The following is a 13,952-nucleotide window of genomic DNA, read 5'->3' on the forward strand; positions in this document are numbered from 1 at the left end:
ACTGTGAGGGAGGAGAGGTTAGAGAAAACAGGGTCAAGCAGATGGCCAGTGGAGTGGGTGTGACCTAGGACCAATTGAGTCATCTGACAAGCTGCAAGGTCTGATAAAAAATTACCTGTTTCCGAGTCATGAGGGGTCTCGAGGTGCAGGTTCAAGTCACCAATAACGCTGAATTTGGCTGCTCTCATAGCCAGAGAACTGACTGTGTCGATGAGTGCTGCCCTAAACTCTTTAGATGATCCTGGCGGGCGATAAACCAGTAGCCCGGACATGGCATAGCTAGCTTTAAAAGAAATCCCAAAACGCGCGCACTCACAGCCCACCAGTCTCTTTGACAAAGGTGCAGGTGTAACAGGATTTTAAAACTGCGATACTGCCCCCTCTAGACTCGCTATTAAGAGTTACAATGTTGAAACTCTGGGGGAGCGCCAAACCTGGCTCAGCCACCATATCAGCTGAAAGCCAGGTCTCTTATAGTCTTCATTCACATAAGTTAAATTGAACTACCAATTACAATAGTTTGTGAAAGTAATTCATAGCACTGGAGTATTGCTGGTTTGATGACATGAAGTCATTGATAGCATTAACACAGATAATAATAGTAGGAAGGGGTGAAAATATGTGGGAAAGTCTGCTCCTGCAAGTTATGAGTAAGGGGATCAGAAGACAAATTGAAAAGGTGTTTGTCTGCATTTTGCAGCAACACAATTCATCTGTTATTCTGCGATTCATTGGGATAGAAATCCCACCAGACCAATGCCTTGTATATATTGCTGTAGATCACCAGTTGTTTCGCAGCTGTGGTATTTAATTTGATGACTAAGATCATATTTTTTCCATTTCCCAGTTTGCTACATAGTTGGTCTTGGAGACAGACATGTACAGAATATTTTGATTGACGAGGAGACAGCAGAACTAGTGCACATAGACTTGGGTAAGTGAAATATTCTTTCACATTAAAATTTTTGTGGGTACACACTTTGACACTACTGCCCACTGAAAAAGATAACTGTAAAAAGTGATATTCCACATATTAACTAACCATCAAAGATCCATGCTTTTATCCTCTGTACTGTGGCAGCTGAGCGGTCACTTTTTTCGCTGTAGTAGGACATAGGAAGTTTGCTCAGTCTTTTTGTGGTTGAGTCTTGGTGGAGGTTGGATCTAATAGAGGTATTAGTGTTGAGAATGTCTCGTTTCAGCTCTGTTTTTTCCAGCAGGAGATCCGTCTTACAATGACTTAGAATATCTTTCATTACTGGGCAAATATCTACAGCCAGTAAACGTTTTCCTTTTGAGAATCAGTGAAGGTCTATTTTATTATGTCTTATAATAATAATATTCCATTGGTTTTTCTCACATTTAGAGTGCTTTTGGTTAATGTTTTTCTGAGACTAACTTGACTGAAAAAAAAGAAGTCACACAGACATGCTAAGTAGAAGCACATCCTGCCTCTTTGTAGTGGCACCTCTGAAGTGAACAAACCACTAATGTTTTCAGACCACTAGTGGAACACAATACAACTTTACAGTTTTGCCCTCTTCTGCTTTGTTTGCCTTTTCTGTTTGTTTTTCTGCCCTCGGTTTTACCTTTTCTGCTTGTTTTTCTGCCCTCTGTTTGGCTTTTCTGCCCTCTGTTTTGCTAGTTTCTTCCCTCTTCCCAACATTTCCCTCCTCTTGCTGTTTCCCTCCTCCCGCCATTTCTCTCCTCCTGCCACCCAGCGCCCTGCCCTTCCCCCAGGACCTACTTAATGGAGACCCCAGCACGACCCCATTGAACAAGTCCTCGTGCCAGCTCCCCCTGCGATGGTTCTGTTGTCCAGCTTGCCTCTAGTCCTCTACTATCTGCTGCCCACTGTTTGTGCCTCCTGTGCTAGTTTCTTGGTCTGTTTTTCCTTTTCTGCTAGTTTTTCTGCCCACTATGTTGTCTTTCTGCTCATTTTCTGCCCTCTGTTTTGCCCTCTTTTGCTCTGTTTTGCCTTTCTGTTAGTTTATTTGCCCTCTGTTTTGCCTTTTCTGCTTGCTCATTTTTCTGCTCTCTGTAATGTCTTTTCTTCTCACTCTTTTTTCTTCCCTCTGTTTTGCCTTTTTGTGCTCATTTCATCCCTCGTCCTGCAGTTTCCTCAAGTCTTGGCTTTTCAAAGAAGACGTTGCACCCCAGCACCCAGATACCCCTAGGGTGCTGCGCTCTACAAATGCTGATTGATTAAATGAATGGTCACCATGGATTGGGTACACTCCTGTAGTCAAGCACATGTACAGCACTTGCAGTATGAAACACACTGGATATGTTTTGGCTGATGGAAGCGTTGGTATGCACAGTACTCTACAACTTCTACACATTAATATTTAAGCTACCATGCTCTGTGTACAAAACTTCATTTGATTGGTTTAGCATAAATATTGCTCATGCCACCTATATATTTTTAATTCTTTATTTGAGCATGCCATTTTTTTTGTGGCACAGTTCTTTTGTACTTAATGGTATTATGTAGCTAAAACTTAGCAGAGTGCTAAAAATATGGATCAACTTGTGAATTCTCCATTTCAAAGGGGCTGCTCTTCTAAATATCCTGGCCCAAATAGTGGCTGCAACAATATTGTGTTGTTAAGGATATATAGTAAAGTATAGGTTTTCTATACTTAAGTCCACATAAATTTACCTGGATGATATGTGCTCCAGAGACCTGGATGTGGAGTTAATATTCGTAAATCTGTACTTAGCTATATAACTTTACCTTTACAATATTCTGGTGTTCGATATTTTGGCATATTGGCACATCTATATTTTTGGTTTTATTAGTCTAACATACAACCAAATGAGGGTCTCTGTCTCTAATCGCCATGTATCTGTTGAGGTCCATCACTGGCCATCCTCCACTTGTATCACGATCCTTCGCTTGTATTGAAGTGATATTGTGTTCCAAACAGCAGCCCACTACGGAATTTTGTAGAATGAGTTAATAAGTGCCCTGTGCAGTACTGTACCAGTGACTATTAAAATATGCCACTAATCTCCCACTTTTGACAATATCAGACGTTCTTACAATAAATACATTTCCGATAGATTTGAAGCATTCATAAAGAGTAAAATATTTGTTTTTATCTTTGTGCCATAACATGGTTCAAACATTTATTGTGAATGTGCTAAATGTCATCACATTTGTAGCTCAAGAGCTACTAGAACTAAGCTGTAGTATTTTATTGTTTCACTGTATCGGATAGAGACTTCTAGCCGCAGATTCCTAACCTTCGAATATCCCCCAAGTGTCAGGCTGGATCCAGAAGTTTTTGGGTAGGACCCCTGTGTGCCTGTAGGTGGCATAGATTGGGTCGTCTGCACCTGCACCAGAAATTATGTGCGCAGTATCTGTTATAGGTGCCACCCTGGCACATTGATATCAGTTCTTTTCTTTCCGTGCCAGATAGCGCTGATCAGTGGAGAGCTACCCTTAGTAGTATTTGGACTGGCTTTTTCTCGAGTTTTGTCAAACCTTTTTTTGAGAAATGTTCTCTCCTGATGTGATAGGATGGCCCTCAAAGAAACCGGTTGGTTTCAAACAATGTAGTATCTGTCACAAGCAGATATCTGTGACAGACCCACATTTGGTTTGTTTATGGTGCTTGGAGAGGGACCACGCCTCCAAGACCTGTGAGGACTGCCGCGCCATTCACCCGAAGGTGCTAAGGGAGCGATCCCTCAAGCTCCTTGCAGCTCGACGTCGGATGACCCAGCGGCGCGCACGGAAGGTCCTGGGACTGTTTGCAGGTCTGTACCCAGCTATCATCTTCACACTTGAAGTTGTCAGGTGTGTCCCTGTATTAGTGCTATCTGGCATGCAAAGGAAAGAATTGACATCAGCGGGCTGGCGTGGCGTGGCGCCTAGATAAATATTACACGTCATTTCAGATGCTGGAAATCACATGCTCAGTATCTATATAGGTGCCACCCTGGCGCGCTAATGTCAGTTCTTTCCTTTCCGCGCAAGATAGCGCTGATCCATGGAGCGCTACCCTCAGTCGTTTTTGGACTGGCTTTTTCTCGACTTTTTTCACACCTTTTTTAAGGAAATTTTTTCATTTGATGTGATAGGATGTACCTCAAAGAAACTGGCTGGTTTCAAAGAATGTAGTGCCTGTCACAGGCCCACATGTGGTTTGTTTCTGGTTCTTGGAGAGTGACCACGACTCCAAGATCTGCAAGGGCTGCTACACCATACACAAAGGTGCTGAGGAAGCAATCTCTCAAGATCCTTGCCCCCTGATGTTGGATGACCAAGCAACGCTCAAGATCACGGTCAGGCGGAAGGTCCCAGGACTGTTTGCTGAGCCGCTTTTAGCAATCGTCGTTTCACTTGAAATTGTCAGGTAAATCCCACAAGCGAAAGAAGTCAAAAAGGTCTTCAACTTCACTGCACCTGTCAGAGTATTCTGACAAGGAGCGTTGGCACTCCAGGCCTTGCGCTTCGACAGCGCTTGAGTCAGGGTCTCCTCCGTGCTACGCCGACATTCTCGGACATGGAGCGACCCCCGCCCACCTTAATTTTATGAGGCTATGCACCTCATATTTGGGTGGCTCGGGCCCACCCCATGGGCTTGCGAGTGGCTCCCACTTGATTCACAGCAGCGGGTTTGCTCTCGATGCCAGCACAGGGCCCCATTGATCCAGTGTAGGAGCCGGAGCGGAGCCGCCGGTGAGACCAAGACATTCCTCAGCACCTGCTCCAGTGATGATGCTGCAGATGCCCCATAGCAGCATCATCTATCTCGACTCCGACACCGAGCCAGATGGGGATCTGGTACTGACCGGGGCCATGGCCTCCAGATTGGAGCTATTGCCTTTTGCCTTTAACAGGCCTTCAGAGGGAGACACGTGGGAGAGGTCTGAGGACCTCTAGATGAGACTGAGAACAAGTGGTACGAGGAATTGTCGGAGCCAGTGGGTAACACACCTCACCAGACACTGGCTTGGTCTCTCATTCTACTGTGGCTATGGAGAAGGGAGCCTCTTTCTCTATGGTGGTGTGTAGGGTGGCTGAGGTATTGGACTTTCAGTTGCTCTCATTGGCAATCAAGACGAACGTCTTGACAGAGGTGCTTCAGCTGGAAAGTCGCTCCTTTCAAACCCTTGCTCCCTTTTAATAAAACCCTTACCAACGTTGTACTTGGAGCCTGGTCCAAGGCCTGCACAGGGGTTCCTGTGCATAGGACAGTGGCCACCACTATCATCCTGCTCCTCGAGGCTCCAGTTTCCTTACCCAGTTCCCCACCTTGGAGAGCTTGGTGATCCAAGCCTCCACCTCTAGAGACAACCCTGGCACATTGCATTCCAGTCCACCAGATAGGGATTCCAAGAGGGTGGATACCTTTGGCAAGAGGATGTTCTCTTCCGCCAGTCTTGCACTGCAGTCGGTTAACACTGTGTGCTTTTTGGGGCGATATTCCCAGAGGATCTGGGATTCAGTTGTACAAGTGCTGCCTAATGTCTCAGAGGAGGCCTGAGTCCTCCTCTCATAAGTTATGGCTTACAGGAGTGAGACAGCAAAGTTCACCACACGAAAGGCTGTTTATTTGTAATTTCAGCATTTTTGCAGTTGCTGGACCAAGCTTCTTTATTCAAGTTAACTGTTGTGTCTAGGTTTTAAAAAAGGCTTGCAACACATCTCCCTCCCCCCAGGCTTTTCATCATGCCCCAGTAGGACATAAACCTTGCCCAGACATTTTTTAATGTGTGGGCCCTTTGAGCCTTCGCACAATTGCCCTTCAGTTATTGAACATCAAGATTGTTTTTCTAGTGGCCATAACATCAGCAAGGAACGTCAGCGAATTGCAGGGATTCTCTGCACATCCTTCCTGCACCACCTTCTCTCCGGACAAGCTGGTACTCCGAACACATGCCTCCTTCCTTCTAAAGGTTGCGACTCCTTTCCATGTAGGCCAGAACATCACCCTGCCTACCTTCTTTGTCCTGCCTCACCCCTCCATAGAGGAGGAGAGACTCCACTGTCTGGACCCATAAAGAGAGTTGTCATTCTACCTTGATTGCAGAAAAGAGTACCAGGAGGATGATCACATTTCCGTGGGGTACATAGGGGCCATGAAAGAGAAGGCTGTTCAGAAACGGACCATCTCAATTTGGATAGTACTCTGTATCAAGATCTGCAATGCAATAGCCAAAAATCAACCCACTTAGTGCTTGCTTGCTCATTCCACCAGAGCCAAGGCTGCAACCATTGCATTAGCCCGTGAAGTCCCTGTCTTGGATATCTGTCAGGCAACAATGTAGGCATCTCTGCAATAGTTTACCAAACACGTCTACCTGGACATTCAGGTCTATTGTGATGGGCACTTCGCCTTTTCGGTCCTGCAGAACTTTCTGGTTTAAATTGGCCTTGCAGGTCTACCTCCTGATAGGCATTGCTTGGGTGTCTATTATAAAGTAAGCAATCTGTATCTAGAAGTCTCTATCAGGTTAACAAGTTACTTATTTTCTGTAATGCCTTATCTGGTAGAGACTTTGTCTAACTGCGGATTCGTTACTGGCCCTACCATCCTCCTTGCTCTATGAGCTGATTAAAAGTGTAAGGGTCACCCTTCAAAGGGCCTTAGAATTTCACACCAGTTGCCAGTCGTCATCGTGGCGCCGTGCTCCAGGCATGAAAATTTGCAAAAATAACTGACAGTGCGCCAGGGTGGCAAATATATAGGTACCCCACACATCGTTTCCGGCTTGGATTATACAGAGCCGAATTACACCAACCTACCGGCGTGCAGTGGTACTTCTCGAAATTTCTGGATACAGTCTGACACCTGGTGGATATTTTGAGGTAAACAGATAGTCTCTATCAGATAAGGCTTGACTAAAGGTAAGTAAATTGTTATTTATGATTTTCACTGCAGTGTACTCACAATGTTTCATAAGTGATCTTCTGAAGCAAATGAAGGTGGGTCAGCTCTTTGTAAGACTGAACTGCCACTCTCCCTGCAGTCCATCAGTGCTTCAATTTACTCATTTCAGGACACTTGCACACTGACAGCTTAAAAATATTTCCTACACTTTCAGCATAAAGCATGCTCAACAGAGCAGAGTGCTCAAAGTGCTTTAATGAGTAATAGCTATGAAACACAGTGGGCATTAATATGGTGGCTGGTGTGTGGTGGCCAGTATCTGTTGGCCATCATTGCAGGTCCCTATATTATGAATGTTTCTCTGGTTGGGCTACATTAGAGTGCCCTATACACATTAGATTTATTTAATCAATCAGGAGTTTATAAAGCGCTGTTACTCACCCGTGAGGGTCTTAGTTACCTGCTGCCCTTTTAGTTTGTGATACAATATTTGGAAATGGCCACAAATCCTCACTGAGGGTTCTCACTCTTGCCTCCTTAAGAAGAAGGCACCTCGGCCTTACCAGTCACATCACCTCTGAAATAGTCAGGGCTGTTGTTATAATCTATTTATAGGTTTTCTTGTGCAGGCCCATACCTCCAACAGGCCAAAGTTAGCTACACCTTTTATTTGAGCGTCACAAGAAGTGGTTTAAACACGTTTTCATTTCAAACTTATATTTATCAGCTGAGTCTTCAGAACTGGATCTTTTTGAGATCTCCTTTGCATATTATTCATCTTTGCGCTGGCAATCAGAGCAGAATAAAACATTTTAACAACTGAACCACACAATATGGTCGTTATTCAATATCTACCACTGAGTGGATGTGGCTTAAGCTCTCTCCCATACTCCACTCATGATTCTTTGGCAGCTCATTGGGTATGGGTGTATCTGCAGTTGAGCTTTTGCTGTGTTCTCAGTTCATCTCCTTAAATAACCTTTTTCTAGGTTTTACTGCTTCGAAAGTTGGTTATATATGTTGCTTAGAACTAAAAGATATCTCTGAGCACGTTAACTAAAAACCTGCAATAATGTAGTAATGATTTGTCAATTTCTGAAGGTGTTTTCTCCCTCTACATGAGACTGGGGCTTTCCCATAGCCTTTAACTACTGCACAGTTTGCTTAGGCTATGTCACAGTTCTTCTCTGCCTAATGTGTGTTTTTATTTTTGCTTGATCCCTTCTTACGGGGAAAAATGCTTCAGTCATAGTGCATTCAAGAGTATGGATTCCACTTGTAAGAACGGTCCTCATGAGTTTACAGTCCATGCATCCTCATGACCCAACATCTTTCTCCGTGTCTTTAGGCTTGCATAATTGGGTTCTCTGAGCTTGATGCTCTAAAACTGAGATGTGGTTGTACCTTTTGCCATAAAATACTTGCTATTAAGAGGCTGTGTGCCTGCATAGTGCATCTTCTTAATTTTAGAACTTTGTTCTAACGAGTTCTTAGGGCCTGTCTAAAGAGGGCCATAATTCAGGAGTGTGGTCCAATGCAAGTTGCTACTTGCTAAATAGTCATTCTCCGCTCTGTGCAGTTTCTCTGTTTTATAATTCTTGGCATTGTGTTTTTTTTTTTTTTGTAGGAGTGGCATTTGAGCAAGGAAAAATTCTTCCAACGCCAGAAACAGTTCCATTTCGGTTAACAAGGGATATTGTAGATGGAATGGGCATTACCGGCGTTGAGGGTGTTTTTAGAAGGTAAGGTACATTTTAAAAAATGCTTTTATTGTATTAGTGCCATTATGTGGCTTTGTAATGCCTGATCTATTGTCTAGGGATAGACACTATTTGTCATGAAAACTAGAATGTTGCTGATCGTTATCAGCGGAACACATTGTAGTGAGTAGCTCAAACTTGGGGCACAGTGTGTACGAATGAGATCACATATGAAAGGCTAAGATATGGAGAGATTAGACTAGCTAAGCTCTGCTGCCTAGTCTCCGGGTAAAGGGAAGGGTGAGCTCAGATGATCCTGGGATGTTATGCCAGAAGCAATTTGGCATACCTTAAAGGTAATCAACAAAGAGTGAATTTAAGAGTCTTCATCTAGGGAGGCATACTCTAGATTGTGTCTGAAGCCATGATGTACCTTTTACACTAACCTTATGAGATCAAGGTTTTCCGTTGCTAACTTTCAATGCATTGAGTTTCCTTTTCAGTTGTCTGTTTCATATTTATTAATGTATATCCTGCTGTTTAATGATGAGTCTGGCAGGACATTTTATATGTTGCATGACTGCACACTTGAACCCCTTATGATGCTGCAGCATTGTTTCATAGCAACTCTATGGCATCTTATAAGACATTTAGATTGGAACTACAACACAGGACACTCCCATGCTCTTCCACCCTCCAACAATTTCTGCAAAGATATCTAAATTTAGTTGTAACAGCATGTCTCTTTTGACTTTGTTTTTTAGCTGAAACGTTCCAAATTACGATGGGTCATGGGGAAGATGGATTTATGAATGTGTATTTGACTTGCAGATGTGCTATATCGTGTTGAAAGATCTGCACTAACGTCCAGTTTGTGTGCATGCAGTCTAACATTTCTGTTGATATTTTGGGTGCAACTACTGAGCTTTATTACAGGATTCCTCATCTCTGCATTCATCAGCTGTGCAAGGGGAGAGATTCAAAGAGCTCCTTCTTGTCCATATATTTAAACCACAAGATCCCTGCCGGAAGACCTGGAAGTTGAAGACTCCTACATTCTCACTAATGCACAGGAAGATTAATGAGCTCACTGCCCCCTGTGCCACTTAAGCTATGGACCTTAGTGTGCTAGACCTCCCCCTCCACTCTTGCTGGTGCACGTCAGTCTCCACATGGACAATCGGAGTGAAACCCCACCCCAAAGCAGCAAGAGGCAGTCTGGAAATGTGTCTTTATATATTCTTTATTCTTTCAAATGATTCCCTGATGAAATGGCATATGGAACCATTCAGGTATTTGGCGGTGAAGGTGACAAAGGTGCAAACACCAATCACCACACTAAATACGGAGACATTAATTTCATCAATAGATAGAATAATAGATTCCTGGCTCACATTGCAACTGCAATTGTTGTTGGCAGGGAGGGTGGTAATGATGAAAATGATAGTCCTACCCAAATGTCTCTATCTTTCTGGAATGGTGGTGTCCGAACCGAAGGTGTTTTTTGACAGTCTACACAAAATGATACTCTGCATAGTATGAAGGAATATTAGACACAGTGTATGCCAGGGAATGCTGATGAAACATAGGAAGGAAGGAAGATTACAGCTCCCTGATATGGAAATGTATCACCCGGCATCACAGTATGCAGTTGACCTCCAGTTTTCCAAGAAATCTGGTTGCTTCCACTTACAGCATTGGTGCTAATTGTGTAGGTGCAAGTTGCATCTTAAATGCCTTAAAGTTGGTGTCAAACAAAGCACGAAAACAGCACTCCAGGTCAAGTTAAGTTTGCTGTATTCATGGCTGGCAGCACGTTTTGGCAAAACTGCCTTCATCAAAACCCTAAACAAAATATGTGTACCATTACCTTTCAAAACAATTCTTTATCATAGACCTAGGTAACAGATTCACCATATAGTGAAAACAAACCAAGATGTGCATCTCCCCTTGTAAATTGATACATGGATCATGTTAAACATATTGATCACTTTTGGCACAAAAGGCATCTGAAATTATTATGTTTCACCCAATCATTATTTCTCAAATGCGCCAGACCACTGAAATTCGCCGGTTATGGCCAAGAACTCAAATAACACATGAAATAACACCTAGTCCACTGCCATGTTGTTTTCGAGTTAACTTTTTTTGTATCCTTTGCAAAATGTGTTTTGTTTATGGGGATCAACTGTAAGGTATGCCCTGTGTTGTAGGTGTTGCTAAACATAACTAGTGAATTTTCAGTGATATTGCACTTTTGAGCATCAAACATAAGTCACTTTTTAGCCGTGTTTTTTTTCAGTGAATATATATTAATATTACTCACATAGGAAATGATGTTGTAGGCGTGTATAATGTACATGTAAGGCCAGTTTGTCATTAATGTTTGAACTAATCAATACTGCTTGATAATGTTTGTTATGATAAAAAAAAGTAACACATTTTCAGGAAAACCAATCAAGTTCGATGTGGGTGGACAGCCTCATTTTCAATAGTGTCAATACAGTCAGCGGTGCCTAGTTTGAGTTTGACACCTTTATCAGAGAATGATATTTGATTAAAGCAGTAGATCTCTAAAATTACTCATATCTGATAATCTTCTAGCTGCAGATTCCTTACCTTAGAATATGCTCCCGAAGGTGCTCCTCGCCGCCCGACTTCCCCACGTTGCTCAAGATCCCTGTTGCAAACAAGCATTTGCAATGCAATAGGTCTCGTATTTACACGAGTTTGAGCTAATGACATTGCAAATGACAATGTTTTTTTTTGTTTTCGTTTTTAAAACCTAAATAAAAGGCATTGTCATTTGCAATGTCAATAGCTCAAACTCGCATAAATGCGAGACCTATTGCATTGCAAATATGTGTTCTCTCTTTTGCTGAGGGTCAAACAATGAGGATGTGGAAAATATGTGCCGTGCCCCAAAGTGCTACTGGTGCCCGAGAGGGGTCGGGCAGAGAGGAAAGGAAGCAGAAACCTATCAAGAATGAGGCAAAGGAAAAAGAAGCATAGGGTGGTGGGAGAAGGACATGCGGTGAAATCAATACTAGCTGCATTGGTACTTGGCAGCGCCCGGGGCGGGCTCTGCAGAAAAGCTTTAGACCTCTGCACTGATTTGTTTATGCATAAATTAAGACCACATCTACAGTAGCTTATCACTAGTATACCTAAGATAAAAGGACCTTTTTGGTCCTGTGCGAGATTCTTTACTCTGCACCAGTGGCATGAGTTCACTGAAGAGTAATATTGACAGGAGTAGTATCAATGATAATTACTTATTATATACAACGCTATTACAGTTACTAAGCGCTATAAATAATAGCTGCCGTGCCTCTGACCCAAGTTAAAGATACTCAATACCACAAAGAACTCTAAAAGGTAAGTCCTTCACTGCAGCTAGCGTTTTTCTGGCAGCCTGCTAGCACGCATCAACTCCGCTCAACAAGGAGCACAGCATAGACTAAGTGCTCATTCATTACTTGGCCTCTCGCTGACACTTAGCTGATCAACTCAACAGAGCGGGATCGACTCTGGGATTGAGTCCGATGTTGCACAAGAGAGCAGTGATTAACTCTAAATGAAATGATACTGCGTCCGCCGCAGATCTGTGAGCTCGCTTTCCTATGAAGGTTAATCAAAGACTTGTTACTTAAAGGCTGACAGACAGGTCTGTTTATGATGAGGGAGTGCTAAGAGACTGTCGGTTTGCCTGGGGAGCGCTTCAGTCTCCTCGGTCGCAGTTCCTGACCCTACCCGCTTAGGCACTTACCTCCCTTGTAGGTGGGTGTCCGATCTGCTATGGGCCAGCGAGAAATTAACTGCTAGGCGCCACTTACGATGACTGAAGTGCTGTGCACTAACTAGTCAGTAAGAGATGCTAAGGCTGATTATGGGGAGATGGGGAGCAGTGTTCATAAGTGATGAGAAAGGGGGTGCATATCTAATCAGGTAGTGGTGGAAGTCGCTGATAGAGTACAGTGTACATGAAATGAGTGTACAACTCCTGCTGATTTGCTATCGAGAGACTACTAACAAAAGCACATGTTAGCAGAGGGCACAGTGTCCTACTAATATAATAAGTGCAAATCCATAAGTGACTAAATATGTTGTGGTCTTTGCGTCCAGTACCACACGAGCATTTGCGCGGGGGCCACCGAGGCACATTAATGAGCTAGTGCTCGGAAGGCATTGCAACGGTCATGAGCGGAAAAATAAATTAGATTAAAAGAAAAGAAAGTAAATGTTTCATCTGATCTATTAGTGTAAATGAAAAAAAAATAGAAAAGCACATTTTTATTAAAAAAAGCTGAAGATGCTGGGGATTGAACCCGGGGCCTCATACATGAGAAGCATGCGCTCTACCACTGAGCTACATACCCAGATAGATAACTGTTCTTCTACCAAATCCTTGAAGACAGAGGGCATACATGCTCGTCAGTGTTTGACGTAGTATGTATCAAAAGCGAATTGTAACGTAAAATTTGTACGATAGTACCAACCCCTACATTTTTATGTTGTCTCACTGCTTGTTCTCACAGTTTGTTTTTGACCGTATTTTTAGGCACTGCCTCTCAATTTCCATATTTTTGTGGTTTCTATATTTTTATAGATTTTGGAATTAAAAAAAAATATAAAAACTGAGTTGTCTAACATTATTGTGCAGTTGATTGAGAAACTGTGAAACCAGACATGGTAGTGTCTTTCTATCCAGCCAGCGATCGTTATTCAATTCTACTAATTTCTTTAGCCATTATCAGCTCCAATTCAGCTGTATGGATATCAGTTTCGGTCTATACATCTATGAATATTATTATCAATAATACATTTAGTAATAATAATACATGGCTATGGGCTATGTAGACCGTCACCCAGAAATATACATAAATCATAATCGATTTTACGTAGCAAAAGAAGCGGAGATGCCGGGGAATCGAACCCGTGGCCTCATGCATGCACAGCATGCGCTCTACCACTGAGCTACAGCCCCTCAGATGTTTAGCTGTTGTTCCGGAAGAAGATGATCTGTCTCACCCACATCTTCCACTGTGAATGATGTGAAAGATTGTAAGTGATCGTCATCGTACCCTCACATAGGCCCCTCACTGCCAACAGCATTTCCACCGCACTTTATCTCTTTTTTATTGTAACGCAAACACGTATTTAGCAAAGAGCATGCAGTGTGTTGGTCCATTTTGGGAAACTTAACAAAATATTTTAAATGTGAAGGCACAGTCTATCTCTTACCAATTTCGACGCCTCATCAGGGGGTAGTAAGCGCTATATAAATGCAATTACAAATGCATCATTATAGTCTACCCCCACTCACACTTCAGTTTTCTACAAAAGCCAGACCTACCGAGTTTGTCAGTACTTGTTTCCGAATCTGCACAGGAACGTGAGGTTG

At 42.9% G+C, this 13,952-nt stretch overlaps 1 protein-coding gene across 1 annotated transcript in view; it reads left to right on the plus strand.

The window, feature by feature from the left end:
- Positions 1-13,952, plus strand: part of ATM (ATM serine/threonine kinase) — a 1,586,045-nt gene that overhangs the window by 1,440,146 nt on the left and 131,947 nt on the right. The window contains exons 59-60 of the mRNA XM_085621514.1: positions 848-934; positions 8,476-8,590. Of these exons, the coding sequence (XP_085477640.1) occupies positions 848-934; positions 8,476-8,590 (202 nt within the window). The remainder of the gene's footprint in view (positions 1-847; positions 935-8,475; positions 8,591-13,952) is intronic.

Source organism: Triturus cristatus, chromosome 8 (assembly GCF_964204655.1).
Source record: "Triturus cristatus chromosome 8, aTriCri1.1, whole genome shotgun sequence".
NCBI classification, from domain to species: Eukaryota; Metazoa; Chordata; class Amphibia; order Caudata; family Salamandridae; genus Triturus; species Triturus cristatus.